A 25,329-nucleotide genomic window follows, 5' to 3' on the forward strand; every position below is an offset into this window, starting at 1 on the left:
GCCAGGTGGCGGACGCACATCAGCAGGTGCCGCAGCGCGGGCGTCAGAGCTGTGGGCGGGGTCGGGGTTGGGGTTGGGGTGGGGACCACGCGGGGCACGAAACACAGAATCGACTGCTGCGGTGGCGGTGGTGGTATTGTAAGGTGGCAGAAAGGGCGAGAGCGAGAGAGAAAGAGAGCGAGCGAGCGCGCGAGAGAAAGGGGGGGGGAGGCCTACTTGCGGCGATTTGGCCACCCGGTGAGAGAGCTCGAATGTGAGGAAGGGTTGGGCACAACGCGCGGTGGAAGTGGAGGCACCACTGGCACTGTGTGGACCTGCTCACGCACACGCACATCTGCACGCACATACACATACACGCACACTTGATCCCTCAAAACTCCCCCCCCCTTCCAGCGGTTCGTTCCCCGCCCCCCTCGAGGGTCCGGGCCTCTTGGTGGCGGGGGGGTGGGGTGGGGAGGGTATCATCGGATTAGGAGACGTGCCCTGGTCAACAGGTCGGCCGTTCCGTGTCCGTCCTGTCAGAGTTTGTGTACCCGTCTGGGGCCCGGGACCGGGTTCGAGTCCTCACACTCCCCTCCCCTTTCCCCCCCGTCTCCCCACCGGGCGCCGCCGAATCCACAGCGGACTGGGGCGCTACCGCCCAGTCCCCCAGCACCCGCATGAGGTCCTGCGTGGTGGCGTGAGACTGCCCGGCACCTCCTCTCGCTCCCCCTGCTCCGCCGCCGCCGCCGCCGCCGCCGCCGCCGCTGGCCCCCACGGCAACAGTCGCGGACCGGCAGGCGACGAACGTGTCCTTCAGCCGGCGGTCGGCGTTCCGCAGCTTCCGGTCGGGAAGGTCGCGAGACAGCAGCTCCGCCTCCGCCACCGCCGCCACCTCCAGGGGGGGCAGGCTGAAGAGGATGTCGGGGCGGCGGCGGGCGAAGCATACGACGGCATCCTTTACGTCGCCCAGTTGCTGAATGAGCAGTTCGCTGTGCGGGTGGGGCGTGTGGTCGGGTCGGGGAAGGGCGGGGGGGGGGTGTCGGGGAGGGGAGAGGAGGGAGGGTTCCATAGAGCTCAGTGGCCGTATCATGTGCATGTGCTTGTGCGTGTTGAGAAAGGCGGGTCGCGGGACATGTTCAAGGAGGAGGGGTTCAAGTAAAGGCAAGCGAATGAACCCCGAACCAGACGGTAATGGAAAAAACAATGTGAAAGGATAGAAGAGGTATGTGAGCCAGGTGGGAGGAGGAGGAGAGGAACGGGAGGGAGAGGCGGCCTGCGGATTGGATGGGGGATGGAAGGGGGCAAGGGTTTGTGCTGGCCTGGGGAGCGGGGAGCGGGGTGCACTAGGCCGATCAAACCGCACAGGAGAGGGCAAGAGATGCGCTGAATGCAGTGACAGCAGCAATTGCATGTGGGAGAGTAGGAGTGGACTTTAAGGATTTGGTTCGTACCCAAAGCGCATGGAGTGCTCAGGACCGTGGAAGGAACGGTTCTACACTCCGCGATAAATCAGCGTTATCCAGTGCACATATATCCAAACGCACCGAGGCGTCTCTCGGTCTTCGAAGTCGCCTTGCTCGTGTAGGAGCCGCAGCAAATCGTACCATATGTCAAGCGTGGGCGTCGCACCATTTAACTGTAATGATTCCAAGCCATCGTCTCTCGGCAAAGTATCTGGATTTGAGGAGCTAGTGCCACTTCTGTCAACGTCTGCCGTGGTTGAATGGCCATCTCGAGTATGCCCCGTCGCATTCGGAGCCGCCGGCTCGAGACCCCAGGCCGTGGGTGCTGGGGAAGAGGATGGTGAAGCTGAGCAAAATGTACGTTGAACTATCTGACAAGAGAGCGCACGGCTGAACGCCGGTGTCGGCGCGCTGCAAGGCTGCCGATGAAGGAACAAGCTGTATCTTGTAAGCATGTCCGATAAGCTGTTAAATGTCGTCTGCTGTTGCTGTCCAAATGCATACAGCAATCGCCGAAATCGTCCAGCACCACGGCTCATACCGAAGCCGAAAGCACGCTAAGAAGATTCGCTAATTATGTGTGAATCCATGCAGGTCCTTACAAGCGGCCATGTTATGGCATTTGCTGAAACTACAGCAGGCGGACATACGAAAATGTCCTATCACCGGTCTTGGGCGAAACAACTGCCACGACAATACGGCATAGGCCAACAGCAAACTCCATTCCATGCCAATTATTGTCCTACACGCCAAACGATTTGCGCAAAATCGTAACGAGCATCAGGTGTCGTGGTTGGGCTATGGTATCCATGTATTACTAAGGCGTTTGCCTTTCGACTCGGTATACGATAACAGGATGCACCACTCCTATTCGACAAGTGACACCCCAGATAAGAAAGCAAGGAATGAACCAGAAACTTATACAAAGGAAAGCCGCTTTCAAGGCCCCAGCACGAGAAGTTGAAACTCTAAACCAGAAACCGCCAAACCGCTTACCATATGGTCCGTAGCCAATAATGCTCACCGGTGGCTGCCAAACACACACATCTTCGCAGCTTCGGATTCGAATCAGCTGGCGAGCCATAGACCAGGCACCAGTTCGTTTCACGCCGACGCAACTTGCCGCTATTGCAGATCTTTGACGATGGCCAGCGCCCCAAGCCCGTAGGAACATGAATCACTTCTACAGTCCCTACTATTAAGATTGGCACTAAACAGAGAGAGGTCAATACTGCACAGCCCGCAAGAACCGACCTCTATAAACCCGCACCCCATGCCTCCAAACACACACCACGACAACCTGCGCGCCCCTACGCAACCCCACGCAACCTGCGCACCACCTAAAAGGAGCTGCGCGGGAACTCCTTGCCCTCACCCCAGCTGGCCACGTCCAGCAGCTCTGCCGATGCCACGTCAAGGACCCACTTAAGCTTGCCGCCCTTGGGCCGCACTAGCTGCGCCGGCAGCGCGCCAGGCAGCGCCTGCACCTCCAGTACGCGCTGAACGATCTCACGCTTGCTTTCGCCAAGCGCCACGACCGCCACTTCCTTAGCGGCATTAATCACCGGCATAGTCATGGTGATCCGCTCCGGGGGCGGCTTGGGAGAGTCCTTCACTGGCAGCACCCAGCCTTGGGTAGCGGCGGTCTCGGGGCGGTTGGGGAAGAGCGAGGCGACGTGGCCGTCGGGACCAACGCCTAGGAGGATGAGGTCAAAGACCGGGAATCCGCCGTCGGCGCTGCGCGGGAGCGCCGATGCGGGAATGCTGATGAGGCGGCCTTCATACTGGGTTGCAGCCTGTTCCACAGGCAAGCCCTCCGCAATTGCGTAGACCTGCGATGCCGGAATGGGTACCTGGGACAGCAGCGCTTCCTGAACCGCCTTGAAGGTGCTGTCGGGGCAGGTGTGCGGCACGTTGCGCTCATCGACAAAGAAGATGTGCGTTTTGGACCAATCGATGCCTTTCGCGCTGGCGAGGGGTCCCAATAGCGCTGGCAGCGAGCCGCCGGAGAGGACAAGCGTGAAGGCGCCCTTGGCTTTCACAGCAGCCTGGGCGGCCTCGACGACCAGCTTCGTAAGTCCCGCCTGGGCCTTCTCGGGGGTAACATACAGCAGGACCGAAGCGTCGGTTTCGGTGGTGTGGTACTGAAACTGGTGGGGGATCAAGTCCACACCAGCACCCTTAGAGACGCTGACTGGCGCGACGGTTCCACTGGCCATCAAGTGAGATCCCATAACCGGGGGTATACCGTTTGGCCAACGCCCGTTATTGGGAATCAAATTAATAAATGCCTTGCCGTCGTCAGCGCCCTCTTGCGTACGCTGAATCAGCGGCGACTTCTCGGGAGCAGGCGATGGAGCGGCAGGGGCTGCCTGGCAGCGAATTACCCTGTAAGCACTACTGTGTCGGCCCGGCAGGCAAGGCTGTTGGCTGAAGCGCGTAATGCTCAGCATGGCTCTGTCGGCGGTCACTGCTCGCAGCTACTAATAGGACTCCACGAAAAGATTGATTGCGTCCAAAGTCCTATAGATGCCAGATACACAATTCGGAAGCATTATGTACAATTACCCCGACACCTGTACGGGAATGGCCTCATTGTGAGAGCTGTCAGAGCTTACTATGACGATCCGGAAGCGTTCCTGCCAGCTATCGATATTACTTGGTCTTTGAAATAGATAATGACGAGAGGATAAAGGAGGGCTGGTAAGCTTATCAGCTGTACGCAACACATTTGGCGTAAATGGCAAACGTTAAGAGCCTTAGTGATTTGAATGGAGAGGGTGAGGATGACAAGGGGAAATTCAACGACTATTACGCTGGCGGAGAGAAGAGGTGTGTGCAGTTCCAAGATCTATGTAGACCGCTAGATTGTGACATGGCATGCCTATGAGTGCTTAGCCTCTTGCTTATTATATATTTCCACCTGCAGCGGCCAGCTGCTTCGAGGCGCCCCTGAGGAGTCGGTGAGTCCAATTGCTTTGCTGCCTGGCCACCCTGGAAGACACATGGAGGCTGGTTCTAACCTTTTCGAAGGGGGCATCACAGGATGACGATGAGGGTGATCGGGTGGAGGCTCTGTTCAACCGCGCTCGGCAGGCCGGCGCACGGGCGGGTACAAGCGAGGACCTGCCGGGGCAGCCTAAGGCTTTCCATGGCCAAGGCCGCACGCTGGGCGGCGGACCTGTTCCTGTGAGCAATTGTGGGCAGGTCAGGGAAGGCGTAGGAAGACGCGTCTTACCCACGAGCCCAGTGGGTCCGTGGTCATAACGCGCCTCTGACGGTGCCTGCACTCTCCAGTTTGCGACCCCAGCTGGTCACTCCCCTTCCGGGCAGTCTGAAATCCTCCACACAACTCGGCAATCCATCTCGTCGGGATGCGAGTTTCTCAATGGTGCTTTGACGCATGGATGCATGCAGAGCAAACCCCCAGCTGAAGGACCTCGCAACCACGTCATCACGTTTTACAACAATGGCGTCTTCACGGTGGATAATGGGCCGCCACGTTACGTGGATGACCCGGCCAACGCGAGGTTTATCGAGAGCATTTCCAAGGTGCGCAGGAGTGTCAATTTCGCGGCTCCGAGCACACTGGCGCATCATTCCGCGTTGCACGGATCCAGGTGCATAGCACACCTGTTGGGGACCAGGGCTGTATGAGAAGGACCTGTGGGGTTTCTTAAACCTGAACCCGATCCCGATGACTTTTAGCCTCATAACTTGTGAAGACTGCATTTATGCTGGGCAAGTCAGGAACAGCTGCGCCCAAGGGCGGTCTCACTCTGCCAATTCTCATATGCGGGTCCCCGTGCCTCTTGCGAGCGCGATGAGGTCGCTGCGGCCATGCCGCCATGCCTGACACATCCTGGGTGTTTGTAACGCGCATCTTTGGTGAGGCTAGGTGAGTAACAGCACGTGCATTTAACGCTGGCGGGTGGCTGCTTCGGTGGTGTGCAGGGGGAGTGCCCCGAGGAGCTTGAGACGGGCAAGCATGGTGCGCCGGTAAGTTACCACTCGCGGATGGCTTTGGTGGGTGGTCTGAGGAGAACAGGCATGTGGCATGGGCGAACAATGCTGAAAAGGGCGTCACAGGTCGTCGCCATGACGGGCATACCTGATGCTGCACGGACACGTTCAACATAACTGTCGGTAATGGATGTGTGCGCGAGCGCCCGCACCCGCAGTCCTGGCAATCCATTCCATGACACGTCAGTGGTTTCCAAGCCAGGTCGTCGTTGCATCTGGTGGCATGGCGCACAACTGGAGCGTACATTGTAAGCCAGGCTTCGGTGCCGCCGCCTCAAGTAGCGATCTGGCTGGGAAGGCCACATCAGGTTCACACGATAGTGTTTGTGTTTGCGTCAAAGACCGTGTCGGATTTATTTGCAGCCTGTCCTTCTGGACAGATGCAACATCTTCCGTACAAGCCGCAGTATCGTTTGGATCCGTGACTGTAGCCAAGTATCCTGTTACCGCTGCCTCGTATGACGCAGTATCTCGCAAAGGTTTGGGTTTTTTTTATGGTTTCGGTGCCCTTTTCTAATGCAGGTCACCGTCAACCTCATGCGGAAGGAGGAGCCGTACACCGAAGGGGATAAAGCCAAGCAGTGAGTCAGCGTATGGTTGCTCGGCTGAACGCTACTGCCTGGTCCCAAAGCTTGGCAAACTACATTGAAGGATTGGATCAAAGCTGTTCTGTATGTTTGCCAACTCTTTTCGATCAAGGATCATTCGCAAATCGGCAATGCTGTGAAGTTTTCGTATAATGTTGATATCGTTATAGCTAGAAATATGGGGCATATCCATGCATACAAGGTACCAATCTACTGCACGCATGATTTATCCGATGGTATTGAGCACACTTTTTACCCTATCGTGACGTTTCGCCTGGAGTGATTTTTTCAGATTTGGGTTATCATAACTGCGCTTGCACAAATGCGCAGGTATTTCACTGGCACGGGCCGAACGCTGGGAGGTTCGTCTGGCGCCTCTACGAGTGCGGCGCCGCCTCCCGCTGAAAGCATCTCGGCTGGCGAATGGAAAGGTGTGGACGAATCCAAACCTACGACATCCCTGCAGCTGCGGCTGCCGGATGGGTCGCGCATGGTGGCGCGCTTTAACCACAGTCACACTGTGCGGGACATCCGCCGGTTCATACGTGCATCAAGGCCGGACATGACGGTGAGCAGTGAGAGCAGGATCGACGTGGCTGCTGCTGTCTTGTACGTGTAAACTGCGGTTGGAACATGGATTACATGTCCAGTCGTGTATGATGCCCCCATGGGCTCTCGTAAATGGCAGGGATTTCATGATTTCGTGCAGCTCTATGTTTCACAAATTTCTATTGGCTGAAAGAAGAGTGTCTGTATCCTAAGTTGATCCCCCGCCTTTCGATGCCCTTTAGCTGCATGCCAGTTTTTGCGCATGTACTAGGCCTAACCTTGCTACATGGCTTTTTAGTCAATTGCCCTAGTTTGTGGCATGGGAAGGGGCATTTCGCGAGGGGATCTTTATGGTACTTATTATGGTACGTTGTTCACCTGATTTGCCCGCAGACCTCCTACCAGCTGACGACTGCTTTTCCAAATAAGGTCATCGAGGGCGAGGATCAGACGCTGGAAACCGCGGGGCTACTCAATGCGGTTATAATTCTGAAACAGTAGGACCGTCACTTCGTCTTTCCTCCCCGTTCAGGGAGCGCCTGACGACGGAAGGATCGATCCATCGTTTCCTTCCGGTAGGAAGCACGTAGTTGATTTGTGAAATGGGTAGGTAGTACAATCGAATAGCCCGGATTGATCCATTGCTGTCGTGCAGGACATGCGCAATCCAAAAGAAATGGTGTCGTGAGATTATGGGAACCTGCTACACAAGGCATAAGCTTGCCGCCGGCTGCCGTACGGTTTCCAGAATGGATATATTGGGTAGGGAGTCGGAGCACGCTTTGTTAGCTTGTGGAAAAGAGCTGTGGCGATTGTCATTGTGGAATGCTTTATGCGCGCTTCTTGATGCTCCGGTAGTTAGATTACTATGGATGCAACTAATACAACACTCAAGAGCTGAAGAGCAACGTGTAACAAAGGTTTTGCCAAAATTTCGTCTTAGGATATATAGCGAGCTCGGCCTCAAGACCACAGGTTGTGGGTAGGAAAGGTAGAACGGTTAACTTGCTGTACTGTATGTGCGATGGGTTGGCTTCCTATCTATATACCGTATTGGCGTTTCCGGCATGGCGAGTTTCCTTACTAAACGCTGCTTGTTCATGTCATCTATGTGGGCGTTTTCGCCTTTAAGGATGCGGTGACAGACTGTTGGGCTCGCAAAACAACAGCTGACCGCGTGATGACGCGCACGGAAGCTTTTTGTTACACAGTTATCGACGCTATTTTGTATGGATCTCCAAAACGATAAAATACATTTCGGCTGACAAGTGTGGCGATGCTCAACTTGTACGGTGCAATATTCGTACGCTAATTTTTTCTTCCTCCCATAGCTCTGGCCATTATCTAAGATGTAAGTCTGGATGTAGCTAGCGACTGTAGAACCGCACGTGGATTCCGTTTACAAATGCTTTTTATCGCACGTCTGACGCACGTGCACGCGCTTATGCAGCTGAAATGACTTTTCGGCTCCGGAAGTCCATTTTTAAATGCACACCTGTGCGGTAATAGGCTGGGTGCTGCTATTTCAACTCATATAGCGTCCTCGATGGCGAGAAGCCGTCCTTTGGGGGCATAACACGGGGAGTGACACGAATGCAAAATCTTATGGAGCCAAGCCAGTGGCTACGGTCACTGCTTTCAGGCGGTGCACCGTCTGCTGGCGCAGAATTCTGTTTGGACAAGGACGTGTCTTACGCCCACCGCGTTGACAACGTTGCGGGCTGGTAAGCGCTTAGTGACTGAGGCATTCCTTGTCATATAAATTACGACTTGCTGACAAAGTCGGGCACTGGCTGTGATATCAACAAACTCGTAGGCCGTTGGCTCTGCATATACATTTAGTCTTCCCTGCAAACAAGCCTACGTGATGGACAAAGTGCTTATTGCTTTGGCTTTCTTTTTCATCAACGTTGTATCAGCAAGCGCGGAAAACCCATGCTGTATCTGGGTTGCTTTTTCTCCCCACCCCGCGGAGCTGTATAACCCTTGGATTCACTGACCCCTCCGAACGCTGTCGCTCACAGGAACTGGTGCTTAGTACCAGATGGCGGCTACGATGCCGTTTTCTTCGCGGGCGTGGCCATCGCTGTCATGTGTTTGGCCTCCCCGCGTTGGGATGCGCTCATCGTCCTGTTCTTCGGAGGCATCTACTTCACTTTTTCATACTACTACAACTTGGAACATGTCAGCAATGCAGTCATGCTTTGGCTGGGCATGCGCCCAGCCGATATCTTCGTGTTTGTGTTTTTGCCACCTTTCCTGTTGGATGCATCCGTGCGGATAGACTTCTTCATGTTGAAGAAGGTAATGCCAGCCGCGTGCCGGCGCGGGGCGCCTTTTGGAGGGCATGATCTGGCAGGGTTTTAAGATTGGAGGCCTGCCGTGTGTTTGCGGGCCAGGGGGCTGGAGGGCACCAGGCCAGGACGGTGAAGCCGGTCGATGGGCACTCGGGCACCTTGCCGCGCTGCAGCGGCCGCAGGCCATTCCAGGCGGCAGGCGTCTGACCCAAATGGGTTATTCAGCGCAATGATGGCGTAAACTGTGATTATATATAATTAAAGTCTCTTAGAGCACATGCGAGCACTGCTGATGGCTTCCGAGGGCATTAAGATGTTATAGCACAATATGAACATGCGCGCACTCGCCTGCTGTCTGTGTTGCCATGTTCCCGTCACGTAGACGGCCCTGCCTTGCAATAATCGCTGAAGATATCTAGTGGTTAGTTGGCAGGAAGGGGCGCGACCAGATTCTAGGGGGTTATCATCCAAACGGCGACGGTTTACAGCAGGACCAGGGCGTGGGTCCTCTCTTCACCCCTGATGTCTAGCCTTGCCTTGCGTCAGCCGCCTGGGTAAGCGTCCATTCCATGACACAACCTGGTTGCCACAACACAGTTTGTGGTTATAGATCAGGGTTATGTTTGCGGTAACACGGCATGTTGAATTGCGTTTAGCAATAACCGAGGCCTCGGCGCCTAACCCGGATACCCCGCCTTAGCAGCCACGCCCTCCCGTGTCAGAAGTTCGCCCCGCGCCGAAACCCCCCTGCACAGGTCGCCTTCAACATCGCCTTCATGGCGTTCGTGATGGTGGCCGCCTCGGCGCTGCTGCTTATCCCCTTCATGCTCTATGCACTGGACCTCAGCTCCTCCGGCTGGACGGCAGGCTACGTGGCGCTGTTCGGCTCCATGATTGCCTCCACAGATGCCGCTTCCGTGTCCGCGGTGCTGCGCGGCGGTGAGCGCTCGCCGCGGTATCGCTACAATACTAGCTGAGGCACGGGAGGGGCAGAGGGCAGCGGCCCTGTTTCACTCCAAACCGTCCAAAGGGCATTTGAGTTTATCCATGCGTGACGGCCAGGGGCTCAAACGATTCGGCTGGATTGCCAGGATGCATACAACTGCTGTGCCTGTGCCGGTGGCCGAGGTGAAGCCAGAAGCGACGGCTTTCGGCTCTAGGGAGGGACGCATAGCGGCATGTGAAATTCCTGTAGTTGGAAGGGTGCTTGGGTTCAATGGCGGAGCCCGGTTCGCAGAACCCGTCTTTTTAAGAAACAGCACATGTTTCAAAAACCCATATCACTACGCCGGGCCTCTCAACTTCACATCGGACGCCGCGGCTGCAGGCGGCGGCTCGGAAATCCTGTCTGTGCTTCTGGAGGGGGAATCGCTTTTCAACGATGCATCCTCGCTGACGCTGTTTGAGATCTTCAAGGAGGTGGTGCTGGAGGATGCCAAGACGACACTCGCGCACGACCTGCAGGGCATCGTGGAGAAGACCGTGTGGTCCGCTTTCACGGGCATTTGCATTGGGCTTGCCATGGGCATTTTTACGCGGTGCGTGGGTAGGTGGATGGGAACCATGTGCATGAAGCAAAAAATCAACTGTCGGCGCCCGTGGATGCGTGGGCGTGTGGGAGGGGTTGGTATGTATGTTGTTACAGGGTGGTTAACTTCGCCAGCGGCCCCTTTCCCGGGCAGTCCCTGCTCTCCCCTGCTAGAGGGGCACCCTAATCCGTCACCCCATCCGACTTCAGAATGTATTCGTTGGGTTCGGCAACTCACCACCAGCATCCAACCAAATTTAGCGGATCAACGGCGCATCAACTTAGTTCCTGGTCAGCTCGCAAGTTGATTTAGGGGTTGGTATGTATGGACTGCCCCTAGAGCACAGCCCCGTGCATTCATTTGCGCCTCGTGTACTGGTAGACATCGCTGGGCAGCACCGCGAGCTGCTTGGGGCTCGCGATGACCAGGCGCAAAGGCGATGACCAGGCGCAAAGCATACGGCAGATGGCAAAAGCAAAGTACCATGCCGTACGACATCCTATGCCGTAAAGCGTATGGATGGGAAACAGGAAGCATCACCCTTATGGGCATGTGCACTGAAGGATCGCACCGCAAACACGCAGCAAGCAAAGGCATGATCATTTTCCGAGCTGCTCACTGAACACCTGGACCTTTTTTAACTGCAGCCTGTCCTAACTGACAATCCTCGGCTCATTCCCTTCTTCGTCCCTCCTCCTTTGTAACTCGTCGGCGTTTCTTTCGCATCCTCATATTTGTTCCGCACATGTGCACGTTCCCGCGTGCGATTACAGCTGGATCTTTGCCTGGTTGCAACACCGCAACATGGAGGCCACGGCGGAGGTGGCCTGGTCGGTGGCGGGCGCCTACCTCAGCTTTTACATTACACAGGTGGGGTGGCCTTGTGGGGTCGTGGTTGTTGCGTCATGCGTGGCTACCTCGCAAGGCGCACAAACTGGAATAGGCGGGTATTTGAACCGCCATAGTCCGATAGACCTGCGAGCTGGGCAACAAAAAGTAGTAAGGAGGGTTGATATGAAGTGTGTCGTTGTTCCAGTGGGCTCCAGACTCACGAAGAGTAGAGCCAGCGGGCCAGGTATCATGAAGTGACAACAGCAGGTGATAATAGTATGGTTCCAAAGTTCCTGGCTAGGTTGAACATGCGCCATCATAGCACCATCATGGCACCATTATGTGGGGCCCCGCCGCGACCCGTTTGCTGTGCAGGTATGGTGCAAGGGCTCGGGATGCATCGGTGCGGTGGTGTTTGGGCTGTACGGCAGCTCCACGCTGCTGTGGGGCATGAGCACCAAGGCGCGACTGACGGGCATCTTCACCCAGTTTTGGGCCGTCATGGCGTTCGTCATCAACGGCCTGATCTTTTTCTGTAAGTTCCGGGAGTTGCGAGGTGGTCTTCCGGGTCAATCTGGCATGGGACCGAAGTCTGAAGTTTGCCAAGTAGCAAGCTTGTACGCGTAGTACACTTCATATAGGGTTGAACCTGGTGCGGGCGCATGCGGGTAGGTGGACCAGCATCAGCCTGGGTCTTGGGCCGCGGCTGTTGTCATGACCCTTCCGTTTCGCATATCACTTGGTAAACATCAGCGCAGCGGGTAGCGCAGTAGGGTATACGTGCGCGGCCCGAACCTTCTGGTCCCCAGCCCCCCTTTATTAATTTGCCTAATCCCTGATCGCAGACGTGGGGGCCTCCTCCGTGAACTTCACAATCAGGTGCGAGAGGATTGGGTGCTTTTGCATGTACCAGCAATGCCAATACTAATAAGAACGTCGCCGCCATCAATGGCAGCTCGCCTCCAAGCCACTATAAAACCTCAGGCTTGGGCTTATGGTTTGAAACTTGGAACGTGACCCTGGAGTTTTAGTGCAAAGCTGAGATGTCATCCCCTTGAAACCAGCGCCCCACGTGCGGCTGCGTTGTTCACATCTCCCTTCATGTGAGGTCCCTCCCTTGATGCGGTATGTGGGTCCAACACAACCACGCGTCTTGGCACGACTGGCATTACCTTCCGCCATGGTTCCTTGCATCGACACCTATGTGCCGCGAATCCGTATTCACCCATTATCCCCGTCGTAGCATGTCGATCAGAGGGTCAAACCCTTGGGCCCACTGGCTTTTTGAATCGCCATCGCTGCTGCTGCTGCTGCTGCAACTGTCATATCCACTGTCCTCATGTTTCGCGCGTGCTACAGGTCCGCTCGGTCGCTGTATGTGGACTCCGGTGGTATTCCGTTGGTCAAGATCCTGCTGTACAAGCTCCCACTTATTTTCCTGGCGTCTTTCGCGCTGAGATTCATACTGATCTTCGTAAGGTGAGCTTGACTTTCGTCCGAGCGTGTAGTAACGGCAGGGTCCTAGAGCCTAGAGCCCTGAAGCTTGACCACGTCTGCATGGATATCCGGTTCTCAGGGCTTCGGTCTGTCGGACTGTTTGCCCGTTCCAACATCTCATCTGGATCACCTCAAATCCAGTTGTTGTTGTTGTTGTTGTCCCGCGCAGTTTTAAGTTATTTCAGCTGGTGCGGCTGAGCGAGGGGTTGTCTATTCAAGAGGTCATATTCGTGACGGTGGGCGGTCTGCGTGGCAGTCTGTCGCTGGTGCTGGCGCAGTCGGCCGCCACGCTGGCGTCCACTCACACTGAGGACGAGACCAACCGGCGAGTCAAGGCGGAGATTGCGATCTACACTGCGGGATATGGTGCGTGGTGTGGTGTGGTGTGGTGCGGTGGCATGGCACGTAGGGGTGGGCCTGGCACGCTAGGGCAATGGCAATGTGCACACCGGAGTTGAGTTGTCGGCCATTGGCGGTGGCACTGAAGATGGAGGACACTGACGGCAGTTGGCGGTGTGGGAGGGCAAAGAGGAGCGGAGAGGAGCCAGAGGCGCGATGGCGGTAGCTGCGCACATTAGGTGAGGTCACGCAGGCGCTTGCGCCCACAGTGGGCGCATCTCCGTGCCTGTCGACTTGCGGATATCTGTGTGTCAAGCCACAGCTAGTCGTAAGGCGCCTGGTCCTTCCGTGGCACACAGCCCCTGTAGCCTCCCTATGTGGCCTCCCTAAGCTGCAAACGGCCCCTGCCGATAAAGCTAGTGCACATTTTGGGAAACTGGGCTGATCACCCAGAGACAGACCTGCCCTGGTCACTTGCCACCGGCTCCCTTCTCAGGCAACCCTCTTGCGGACCCTGCAACTCCCTGCTCTGCCAACTCCCTCGCCTTCCTGCCTGCGTGGATATTGGCAACAACACACTGACAATTTGCCAACATTTCCCCCTCCACCCTGTCCAGTGATCATGACGCTGTTGATTAACGCTCCGTTGTGCGGCCCGTTGCTGACACTGCTGGGTCTGGATAAGGTCCGGCAGGAGCAGCTGGCAATGCGGGGAGAGGTGAGGTGGTGTCGGCTGGCGGTGCTGGTATTTGGACTCTTGCCTTGTGGTTGCTTAGCGCGGCTGGCCAGTCAGGTTTTTCTCATTGAGGATCGAGGACATGGTGCGCGTGTGAATGCGTGTTTACTCGCGTTCATGGTATGAGCAGAGTAGCAAACACACGTCAAAATCTACCATCGCGTCCACGTATATATACCACACACACATATGCGCACATGTGTGCGTCTACATGTATAGAAAACCCTCGTACACATGTCTCTATGCCCAATCTAATGTCAACGTTCCTCTTGCGCCAGCACTATCAACTATCAATTATCGACGTCCTTGTGTCTCAACCGCCGTAAGCTTAAAGCGCCCTTGCGGCTGGCCTGTGTAGGTTAAGAACTTGTTCCGCAAGTTCTCTTTGACCGCCATCGAGGATCTGGCTGCCGGTCAAGACGAGGATGAGCTGCTCCAGGGCTTGGACTGGGCCATGCTGAAGTTGCACACCAACTTTGACAAGCAGCTGGACAACGAGCTACCCGGTGAGGTCTGTGACGGATACTGGGACTTGGACTGGAGCACGTGAGAAACCCAGATGAGAAAGCTCTCCCGGAACCCTCCAATCCATCCCCATCCATCCTATCTTGTCCTACCGGACCCCGTTAGACTTCACTTCCTTTTTTCTTCATCCATGAGTGTTTCATTGCGTGACCCGTCGGGGCCCCTGCTCTATTTTCCAAACCCACATGTCCGCCTCGCCTGTGCGCATGTGCGTTAGGCATGGTGCATGTTATGGCTGGGGTATAATTAAGCCACGTGTTCATGTGTGCATGTATGTGCGTGTGCAGAGGTCCAGCCCCGCGTCCGCTGGGTGTCTCGCGGCTACTGGCTGAATTTATTTACTGCACCCCTGCGGCTGGGTCGCCACTTGGCGGCATGCCTCCGTGGCCGCTGCAATCCGGATGCTTTGGAACTGGAGTCGCGCGACGACAGGCAGCAGCAGGCGCTCAACAGGCAGCAGCAGGAGGCCGAGCTGAAGCGCGCAACAAACGTGGGTCGGGTTAGGTTGGGTAGGGGACAGGTTCTGGTGGGATTGAGGGCAGCCCTTCGTGTTGAGATGGCGAGGCCACTCCTGTCCTTCCGGCTGGTGTATCCACCGGCCGCTGCGTGTACTATTGCATAGGACCTTATGTGGCCGACATGGTCAGATGTCTTTACCGGTAATTCTGCCATAAAGGATAATAATAAAATCTCATAATAAAATCTCCATCCAATCTCAGACCGACAGCCCTTTCAGCATCAGCAGCAGGCAAAGTGCAGGTCCAACTGCACGCTGCAGTCCCTGCCTCGCTCAGCCAGCACGCAACTGTGACTTTAAAACCTTGTCCACTCTTTCGTTCGTCCCTTCCTCTTCCTGTCTTCTCTACCGCATCACTTCCATGTCGGTGTTCTTCTTTACCCAACAGCGTCCTATCAATCCCTGTTGGGTTGGCCCCGCAGATCAACCTCCGAGAAATCAACCGAGGCGAATCACGGGCCCCGGGGCCCCCAAGCCGCTTGCTGTCCTCGCTGGTCATTCGCGACTCCTCTGCCAACATCTCCAGCGCGGGGACCCGTGGTCTCACCTCACCCGCCGCCTACTCCACCTCTGCTGGAGCCAGCGGCCGCAGGCCTTCATCCGCTGTTGCTGTCGGCAACAGTGGATTGCGCCGCAACAACTCCCACCGGCTTTCATCCCTGGTTGTGGGGCCGCCAGGCGCCGCTGGCGGTGGTGTCAACGGCATCGACCGCGAGCCATCAGTGCACGGCCGTGTTGGCTTTAACCGGAGCAACAGCCGGTTCTTGGAGGGCGCCGTGGCGGGACCTGCTATTTGCCTCTTGTCCTCGCAGCAGCAGCAGCCGGTATCGCCGAACGGCGGCGACAACGGGGGCCTTCCGCCGGTCCTGCCCCTGGTGATACCGGAGACGCCGTCCGACGGCGGCTGTGCACCTGGCACCGCCGCTGCCGCAACATGTGCGGCCATACCAGCAGCCGTATCGGACGGGACCATCGTTGAAGAGGCGCAGATTGACGTGGTGCTGTCGGCTCCCTTGCCGCTGCCATTGCCGCGCGATGCAGAGAAGTCGCAGCGCCTGGAGGTGGCCCCTGTGGAGCAGCAGGCGGCGGAGGGAGAGCAGCAGCAGGCGCAGGCCGGTGATGGTGACGACGGCGGGGGCAGGGACGGTCTTGTAGACGCCGAGCTCCTGTTGTTGGCTCGCGCACAGGAGGAAAGGAGTGCGGAGGCCGCTGTCGTCTCGGCAGCGACTCGACACCCCTCCAAAATGTCTTCGCGCGCATCCGGCGGGGACTCCTTGATTGAGGCAGCCCTCATGGCGGCGAGCTCGCCCTCAGGACTGGAGGCTCCGGAGCTGCCGCCGCTGCAGCAGCAGTTATCAGGCACGCAGGGCCCGCCGCCCTCGCCGCCGCTCACTGCCCGGCCGCGGCTCTCCGCGCCATCCAGCCCACGCCTTTCAAATCCTGTCGCGCGACCAAGTCCCCTGTCACGAGTAGCTGTTGGCGGTGGAGGAAACGGATCGCCTTCGGCGGGATTTTCTCGTCTACATCCCTCTGCCTCGCTGCCCAAGTTGAGCACGCTGGACCAGCGGTCGTCGGAAGTAGCCGCCAGTGGGCCCGTTTTGGCCGGGGCGACTTCGGAGCCGGAGCCGGTGGCGCGCCATGCATCAGGCAGCTTGGAGGCGGCAGGCGGTGACCGGGGACTATTGCAGAGCGTGCTCGTAATCAAGCCAGGTGGGGAGGGAATCATGCATCCCGCTGAGGCCGCTGGGGTCGTTGCTTGGCGTGGGGTCCGGGGGCTAATGCAATGGCGTAGGAGGCGCAGGAAGCGGCATTCTCGTGTACCTTTACAGGGCCGAGGAGAGGGAATGCGGACTATAGACGGCCAGGTGAAGGGTCTCTTATGGTTGCGGTAGACCTCCCTGCCCTTGCCCTGTGACCCACCTCCTCCATAAACAAGATACCAGTAGTGGCAAGGAGCATTGCAGCCTATTCAGGATACCCGGCTATCCTAGATTCCTAGTCCCCCTCGTTCGCCGTCTCTCTGATCATCACACATGTCGCCCCATCCCGCATGCTCCCTGCCTCACGTTGCGCCCACCACGTCGTCACCATAATCATTGCATTCGCTGTCGTCGTCATCATCATCATAATCATCATCATCATCATCACCATGGTCGTCGCCATCATCGGCCCCTAGGACGCGGTTCCGCGTTGCCGACCAGCTCCATAGGCCCCAGTGCCGGTGTGCGGCTGGTGCAGCGGCTGGGGGATGACGGCGGCAGAGGCAGTGCGCTGGAGGCCTTGCGGACGGACACGTTAACAGCGGGCGGTCGGGGCCTCGGCCGCGGCTCCGTGCGGCTGGGCGCAACCACCGCACAGTCGCCACAACAGCAGCAGCAGCAGGAGCCACCAGGTGCGTGTGCCCGGATGACTCGTGTGCCCGGATAACTCTCAAGAGCAGAAAGGAGTAAGAGCAGCAGCACGGCAGATCCGGACGAAGTTATCCGGCTCAGGGAGGACTAGGGAGCGGAGGGTGGCGGTGGCGAAGTGTAAGAAGGGTCCAGCTTCCTTGGCATCTCCCTGAGTACTCTTTGAAAATCTTTGCCTGGTGTTACACGAAGAGGATAGTACCTCACCACATCCGTTACCGGGCCCCTCCAGACGACTCCAAAGCTGTGCCTCCTGTTCTGTTCTGCCGCCCTCCTTCCACTTCCCTCCCAACCCGCCCTCCGCTTAGGCCCATCGGCTTTCCTCCTCCGTCCTCTCCCGCTCTCTTACCATCCGCTCACTACTTTCAATCCCCGCAACTCCCCGCAAAATCACACTTGGGGATATTCATGTTGCACTTTTCATTTTATCCCTAATTCGTGCTCTGCGCGCTCGTTGTGCTTTTGCTTCCCCCCGCAGCTGCCGACTCCGAAGTGTCCATGGTACCTCCGTGGGGTGGAGCGCACTCCACCGCGAGCGCTACGGCGGCGGGGCCGGCGGCGGCTGCGGCTGCGGACCGGCCTCTGGGTCGCACCTCCCTCTCTGCACCCACCGCGGGGAGGTCTCTGGGCCGTAGCAGCGGAGTCTTCCCGGCCATGGCGGAGGGTGGCCTGAGCTCTGTGGTGAGGGTCGCGCCCAGCGGGAGGGGCGGCCTGGGGCCAGTGAAAGGATCCAGACGAAATCCAAACGGATAGCCACTGAAGGACGGAGAGGGACACTTGGAGAGTCGTACCGTAGGGCAACTGAAAAGACAGGGGGTAGAGGGCCGACCAGGGAAGAAGCCGTGGCGGTACCGCGGACAGGGACGAAGCCCAGACATGGACGGGATAAAAGTGTAGATGGGCGGGTGGGTGGGTGGGTGATGTGTAACGTGGTGTATGCGTGATTGGGCCGGGGGAGTTCTCCGCTGTCTCATTGTACTTGTTTCCATTCACCCTTCTAACCACGTCATATCCACTCCTCCCTCCGCACGCCTGCCATGTCGGTACTGCCTTCCCACTGTGTGTGGTGACGGCGGTAGGGCTCGATGCCGTTAGGTCCCAGCCCCTTCGAGTTCGTGATGCCCCCCGATGAAGGGGCCGCGGGGCCTTCCTTTGGGGACGCCTTCCATGCAGCCACACGCGGTGGTGGTGGCGACGCTGCACCCCTGGGTCGGGGCTCTGTGCGACAGGGCGCAGCCGACGGCGGCCTCGGCCGCTCGTCCATTCGCGCCGGCGGTGGCGCTGCTGACGGTGGAGGTCTGGCAAGGCCGTCTACACGGCAGGGGGCGGCAGGCGGTGGTGGTGGTGGTGGCGGTGGTGGTGGTGCACTGAGCCGGGGTTCCGTCCGGTTGGGCCGTCAGGGAGGTGAGTGAACGGAGGGTGGGGGGGTGAAGGGGTTCCCCTTCACGCAGTTCCCCTTCACTGGGATGCGCCGCGAGGCTCTTTGGTATCGGCTATGGTCCCAGTGGCCTTTGAACCCCACGACGGTACCTATGGCACACATGCCGATCCCGAAGCATAAATATCTGAATCTTAGGGTTGCGCGACCTGCTGCCTTAACGGCCCGTTGCCAGGGCATGGCTACCACCGCAGGCCCCGCCACCACGGTGCTGCAGTCACATCTCGCATTGCTCTTGACGTAGCCACTCCCAAAACCCCCTACGTCCCGCACCACCCTCCGCAGGCCTCGCCGCCGTCTCCACCCACCTGGCCCGCATCTATGACACTGACAGCACATCCACTGCCGCCGCTGCTGACGGCGTGAATGGCCGGCTGGCCCTTGCCGCGCCGGAGCAGATACAGCCAATGGGCTCCTCGGTGCTGCCGCAGCGCGCCTCCATCACGGGTGCGCCCTGCCCTTCGCCCACCTTGCCCGGCCACGGGCTCGGCCACAGCAGCAACAGTCATATTGCCCTGCAGATGCAGAGCTTCCAGCAGCGCGAGTCCTCCCAGCAGCAGCAGCAGCAGTTGGCGAGTCAGAGTCTGGGCGCGGCCCAGTACAGTCTCGGTGTCACCGGCAACAAGAACGTCCTCATGTCGCTCATCCGCCGGTCCGCAAGTCAGAATCGGAGCCAAACTGATCGCGGTAGTGGCGGTGGCGGCGGTGGCGGCCGCGACCAGTCAGGCCGTAGCCCGGAGTTGGGTCGGCGCACTCGGTTCGCGGAAGGCAGCGCCGCGGCGGCCTTGGCGCGCGCATCGGCGTCTGGGGCGTTGCGCCAATCGAGCAGTGGTGGGTGCAGGCTCGTGCTTGACGCTTCTCCCACCCCACGACTCGGCTGGATGCGCCATCCCCATCCTCCGTTATGCCACTCACCGCTACCATGCCACCGGCCCTGGGCCCATGACCGGCTCCCCGGTCCATCCAACCCTCTTGAGTCCGCACCCTTTATTATGTTGCGACTTCATTCCCCCTGCTTGCCCGCCCGGGTGGCTCCTTCCCCGTTCCCCTCCTCTCCCAGAGATTGATGCCGGTGGTGGCGGCTCTGCGGGTGTGTGCGACCCGCTGTTGGTGGAATATCGCCTGAGGCTGCTGACGGGGCTCAAGCAGTACTACAAACAGAAGCATGCAGCGGGCAGCCTGAGTCCCTCAGCATACAAGGTAGGGGGCCCGGAGGGCGCGGCGGTGGGCGGAGGGAAGGAAGGAGGGAGGGAGGGAAGGCGAAAGGGGCTCGGAAGGCGAAGGCGGGGGAAGAATGTAGGAAGAGGAGAAAAGTGAACCGTCGGTAAGAAAAAGGAGAGGGAGGTCGGCAGAAGCGGGATGTAGGCCACTGATACAGCTGCCCCGCGCAGACAGCAGGAGGTAGGCGGGGGACGAACATAGGGAAGGCAGCGTTGGACTAGGTTTTCATCAAGGAGCATCACCATAGGTAGGAGGGACGGGAGGGAGGGAACGTGCACCCCCCACCACGTCATATCAGTATCCCCCCTGCCCCTCCGTATCCCTGTATCCGCCCACTCTCCTCCGCTCACCTCCACTCTCCTCCTCCTCCTCAAGCGTCCCGCCTCCATGGATCATCTTACCCCTTACCCGCCTACCTTCTCCCGCCCCGTGTTCCAGGTCCTGAGCTACATTGCCGACCAGTCTGCCCATCACCCCGAGGAGCCCCTGCAGCTGTGGGCCATGGCCAAGAAGGAGATTAGCAGCGGCCCGGTGATGGAGGTGGAGGTGGCGCTCTATTTCAAACTAAAACAGTGGACAGCCGCCGCCAAGGCGTCGTCGGTTACGCTGGTGCGTTGGGTTTGTGAAGGCGGGAGCTTGGGGAGCACAGGCACGGCACAGAGGAAATCTACAAGCCAATCTTCCTTGCTACAAGCCAATCTTCCTTGCGTGCGCTACCGCTCAATCCGCGCCGCACCAAGAAACGCTTGTTAGTTACCACACGCGATGTTTCTCCTCCTTCATAATGGGCCTAATTCAATCTACGCATTATCTCTCTTCTCCTCGCCCCAGGTCCGCACGGTGGTTCCTCGTCTGCTGGTGCCCTTTGTCCGACTGATCAGCAGCCACACCTCGGCCGCCACCCTGCGTGGGTTGGAAACAGCGGTGGAGCTGTGGGCCTCACTCACTCAGAGCCTGCAAACTGAATGGCTGCAATACAGCGGGGTGTATGGAGAGAGGCTGCTGGATGAGGTACGTACGGCGGAAGCGCCCCCTATCTCTCTTCCTCTCTCTTCCTCCCTCGCAGCAGGACATCCCTTCCTTTCCTTAATCCACTTTCTCTCCCTCCGCCTTCTCCGCTCCTTGAGACCCATTTCCTCCCCGCCCACAGGTTCACCCAGTTTGGATTCGTTTGCATTACAACGATGAAATATATCCATCTAACCCTATCCGTGTTTGGTATTTGGGATGCAAGTCCATACTCCTACACGGCCCGCACCCCGCCGATATGTCTTTGCTGCTTATTGGCGGGTCATCGCGTGTCTTTCTTTCTCCCTTGATGTGCAGGTTCAGCACGAGGCTGATGGCGCCTGGGCGTACATCATCGAGCGCCGCATTGAGTCCCCCAAGAAGTTCGGTGCGGTGCAGACCCACCGGGCCGTCATTGACGTGCTCACACAGCAGCAGGCCTTTGTGAAGTCCATGAACGAGGGTGAGCGTACATACGGCAGATGCGGGGGGAGGGGGCCCGCATGGGGACAGCCGTGGGCACATCAGGATGTGTGGCATGGATGGATGGCCAGTACGCGCGCGTACACGTGTTGCGTGGTTGCTTTCCTGCTTCTTGCTTTCCCTCCCCATTCTTGCTTTCCCTCCTCTTACATACTTCTGGCGTATCAGTCTATCTCTGGCATCAGCCTCATTCGGTCGTGGTTCGTCTTCCCCCTCCCCCATCTCCACCCGACGGCGTCCAAGCTCGGAGCCACAACTATAATTTCAGGCACGCGTTGTGCCACAGCTACAGCTGTAATTGTAATTGGCGCCCAGCCAGTTTGCATCACCCCTCTCCTACGCCACGGTCGTTGTCGGTTGCCGTTGCAGGCGGGATGATTGAGGAGTCTGAGTGCCGCATGATCGTGGAGATGGTTGAGAAGCGGTTGCAGCTGCTGGCCCGGCGGGGTCCCCGCTGGCGGCAGCCCACCGTGATGGACATCCTGATGGGCACCGCGGTGCTGAGGGGGGTGTCGCCCAAGGTGGTGGAGTGGATCCGCAAGAACAGCACCTTCAGGGTGTACCCGCAGGCGGGTGGGGGACGCGTGTGTGGTTGCGCGTGGCTGCTGTGTGTGTGCCGTGCCGGGGGATGGGGAGGGGAACGGAGGAAAAGGGGTGGTGAATAGGAGGTTGTGGCAATAGAACGAGTTACGCATGATTAATGTCCAAACCCCGAACCCCTAACGTTTTTTTCCTCAACTCCACTCACTTCCCGGCCTTCCTCCCCCCTCCCGCTGTACAGGGTGCCGCCATCTGGGACATGGGTCGCAAGCAGGCGGGCGCGGAGCCGGACGGCCTCATCATTGTGATTCGGGGAGTGGTGCGCATGATGCTGGAGCAGGAGGGCGCCCTGGTGCCGTACTACCTCGGTGCGGGAGGTGTGGGGGGTCTGGTCAGCTGTGTGCTGGAGAGCCACGTACCCGGGATGAGCTCCGCGGCGGCCTACGCGGAGGGGAATGCGCTGGGCAAGGGCCCACTGGTGATGCACGTGCCATGGAGCGTGCTGCAGGTGAGTGTGGTTGTGTTACGTATGTATGCATGTGTGTGCATGGGTGGGTGTATGGGTGGGTGTATGGGTGGATGTATGGGTGGGTATTAAGATAGAGAAAGAGAGAAAGAGCGAACCTCTGTCCCCACCAGCTCTCACTGGCCACCTAACGTCCAACGGCCCTCCCAACAACCCTCCAACGTCTCTCAGGTCCTGAAGCGGCTGAGTCGGGAGGAGGGTCTGGCTCAGTTCCAAGCTCTCGACCTGCAGATGTACCGCACTGCTGCGGTGTATGTACTGGACCTGCTGAGGCAGCAGGTGTGTGTGTGGAGGGGGGATTGAGGGCTGAATAGATTAGGTAGGTAGGTAGGTAGGTAGGTAGGTAGCTAGGTAGGTAGGTAGCTAGGTAGCTAGGTAGCTAGGTAGGTAGCTAGGTAGCTAGGTAGGTAGCTAGGTAGCTAGGTAGGTAGCTAGGTAAGTAGCTAGGTAGCTAGGTAGGTAGCTAGGTAGGTAGCTAGGTAGCTAGGTAAGTAGCTAGGTAGCTAGGTAGGTAGCTAGGTAGGTAGCTAGGTAAGTAGGGGGAGGGAGGGAGGTGGGGAGGGAGGGAGGTGGGGAGGGAGGGAGGTGGGGAGGGAGGGAGGGAGGTGGGGAGGGAGGGAGGTGGGGAGGGAGGTGGGGAGGGAGGGTAGGGAGGGGAGGGAGGTGGGGAGGTAGGTTCTGTGAAGAGAAGAGCCAAGGACGAGGACTTGCGGGATGCCAACACGGTTCGGTTGGGGCTCTGTTTGGCCCCTCTCGGCTAGCTGTTTCCATTCATAGCGCATGCATGCACACTGGTGACAGAGTCCCCCTCGGACGAGTTAAACTCTTTCAGTGTGCGCCGGTGCCGCCACGACCTCGTTCCACGTTTTTCCTCCCCTGTTTCTCCTCCCCTGTTTCTCCTCCCCTGCGCCTCGTGACCCCATAAACCTTCGCAGGTTACCCAGCAGTTCTCCGCGTTCATCCGCTCCTCGCTGCTGACCATCCTGTCCTCTCAGCGGCTGGACGGGCCCATGGGTCGGCGGCAGCGCATCCGGCTGCTGCTGCAGCCCGCAGCAGCCGACTACATCGTGGACGGGGCCATAGACTGGGTGAGAAGGTTCAGACAGATTCAGTGCCTGATGTTGAGTGAGTGAATGAACGAGCTAGGAGTGAGCAAGTCAGTGGGGCAAGTGGGCTTATCAATCAGACGCCCAGGGTAAACCCATGCGCGCTCTTAGCAGCCTCTTTCTTCCCCATCGTCCTTCCTCTCCGTCCTCTTTTCCTACCCCCCCACAGCCTTGCCCGACTCTTTTCCTACCCCCCCCCAGCCTTGCCCTACCTTGCGTCGTGGTCTGCCCGTTCGCTAGGTAGTCCTGAACCCTACAATTCTGTGACGCTGCTCACCTTCTGCTTCCTCGTTTCTCTTATCTTCCGTATTCCTTTACCCGTTGATGTCGCGGGGCCAGATTGGCGAGCTGCTCAGCACCGACTTGGAGGTGGCGCGTATGCTCCTGGAGCCCAACGGCGTTGGAAGCAACAACAACAACAACAACAACATTGCTGCGACTGCCACAACCTCCAGCCACCATCACCATCACTCCAGCCATCACTACCACCATTCGCATCACCACCATCACAACGGCCTCAGTAGCACAACAAACACCAGCAACCACAGCAGCCACCAACGCCGCCACTTGAGCCATCACGTAAGCCCCAGCGGGAGCGGCGGCGGCGCCGCCGCTGCTGGCGTCGATGTTGCAGCTGCCGCCGCTGCTGCCGGCGACGGCGGCGCTTCCCCAACGGAAGCTGAGCAGCAGCAGAACCAGCAGATGACGCTCGCCCGGTTGATCGCGAGTCCTTGGGTTGAGGTGATGTACAAGGCCATAGCTGCCGCCACCGGGGCGGTGCTGGACATCATTCGCACCTCACTCAAGGACTCGCTGCTGGTGGTGCTGGGGCCCGGACAGGGCATCATACAGGGGAGTACCATGGTGCTTATACAGGTCGGTGCGGGAGAAGGCCTGGGGGGGCCGGTCGTGTCGTGTATGGCATCCTGGGAAAAGGAGTTGGTAACAGAAGCAGTAGCAGTAGCAGTAGCAGCAGGGTAACCTGCCAGACATCCTGGAGGGCAGCAACGCCGCCTCTGTCTCAGCTCCCCGCTCCTCTCACCCGCTCCACCTGCATGTACAGTGGCCGCTTTGATCCCGCGTGCGGTGATGAAAATTGCGTAGCGCGCGCCACACGCTTCCCCTCGCCTACACTTTTAAGGGCGTGTACTGCTGCCGGCTGCGTAGGGCTCCCTGGAGCCCGCCCACGTGGCCGAGGCCGACGGCGCGGGTGGCGGTCCCTTCGTGGCCTCCAGCAACGAGTTCCACGTGGCTCCCTCCGTCATGGTGTGGGTGTCGGACTACTTTGCGGGGGAGCTGGTGGCGCAGAAGGAGCTTCGAGTGATGGCGGGGCCGCAGGGAGCCACACTGCTGCTGTGGGGCGTGCGGCCCGAGGACCTGCTGATCAACGAACCGGCCAAGGGTGGTGCGGCGGAGCTGCCGCCGAGCAAGGACAGCGGAGGCGGCGCCGCCGCCTCCGCCGCCAAAAAGCACGCCTCCGCCAACAAGTCCGAGTCGGATCCCGGTCGCGGCATTCTCTCCGTGTCCAAATCCAGGGGCACGCGGGCACGGCAGGAGAGCGGGAAGGGAAAGACGGAGGCCACGGCGGTTGCCAAGGCACCAGCGATGAATGGGGGGATCGGTGGTGGGGAAAAGGACGGCGGCGAACCGAAGTCCCCAAGTGCGGGTCAGACGGGTGGTAGAGGCAGGTAGTTGCCTCAGGCTGAGCTGGGCACCGGGCAAAT

General features: G+C 58.6%; 3 protein-coding genes across 3 annotated transcripts; 2 read left to right on the plus strand and 1 right to left on the minus strand.

The window, feature by feature from the left end:
- Positions 1–2,532: 2,532 nt before the first annotated feature.
- VOLCADRAFT_82562 (uncharacterized protein) lies at positions 2,533–3,664 on the minus strand (the record flags this gene model as incomplete). The annotated part of the gene is made up of 1 exon (XM_002953957.1): positions 2,533–3,664. One exon carries the CDS (start codon positions 3,662–3,664, stop codon positions 2,786–2,788), a length of 879 nt encoding a protein of 292 aa, XP_002954003.1. The 3' UTR covers positions 2,533–2,785.
- Positions 3,665–4,075: 411 nt separating this feature from the next.
- Positions 4,076–7,971, plus strand: VOLCADRAFT_109909 (uncharacterized protein). The gene is made up of 8 exons (XM_002953875.1): positions 4,076–4,277; positions 4,375–4,408; positions 4,491–4,634; positions 4,863–4,997; positions 5,400–5,444; positions 5,991–6,049; positions 6,386–6,623; positions 6,998–7,971. The coding sequence occupies exons 1-8, from the start codon at positions 4,186–4,188 to the stop codon at positions 7,103–7,105; spliced, it is 855 nt and encodes a 284-aa protein (XP_002953921.1). The 5' UTR covers positions 4,076–4,185; the 3' UTR covers positions 7,106–7,971.
- Positions 7,972–8,209: 238 nt separating this feature from the next.
- VOLCADRAFT_94755 (uncharacterized protein) lies at positions 8,210–25,297 on the plus strand (the record flags this gene model as incomplete). Its single annotated transcript, XM_002953876.1, has 27 exons — positions 8,210–8,328; positions 8,629–8,908; positions 9,657–9,840; positions 10,229–10,439; positions 11,204–11,300; positions 11,637–11,796; positions 12,107–12,140; positions 12,621–12,740; positions 12,928–13,124; positions 13,715–13,815; positions 14,192–14,339; positions 14,646–14,848; positions 15,298–16,585; positions 17,052–17,267; positions 17,762–17,964; positions 18,363–18,687; positions 19,007–19,552; positions 19,782–19,921; positions 20,381–20,551; positions 20,774–20,953; positions 21,269–21,413; positions 21,803–22,017; positions 22,215–22,481; positions 22,671–22,778; positions 23,435–23,587; positions 23,945–24,481; positions 24,773–25,297. 27 exons carry the CDS (start codon positions 8,210–8,212, stop codon positions 25,295–25,297), a joined length of 6,873 nt encoding a protein of 2,290 aa, XP_002953922.1.
- Between the last annotated feature and the right edge of the window lie 32 nt (positions 25,298–25,329).

This window comes from Volvox carteri (genome assembly GCF_000143455.1).
Source record: "Volvox carteri f. nagariensis unplaced genomic scaffold VOLCAscaffold_39, whole genome shotgun sequence".
NCBI classification, from domain to species: Eukaryota; Viridiplantae; Chlorophyta; class Chlorophyceae; order Chlamydomonadales; family Volvocaceae; genus Volvox; species Volvox carteri.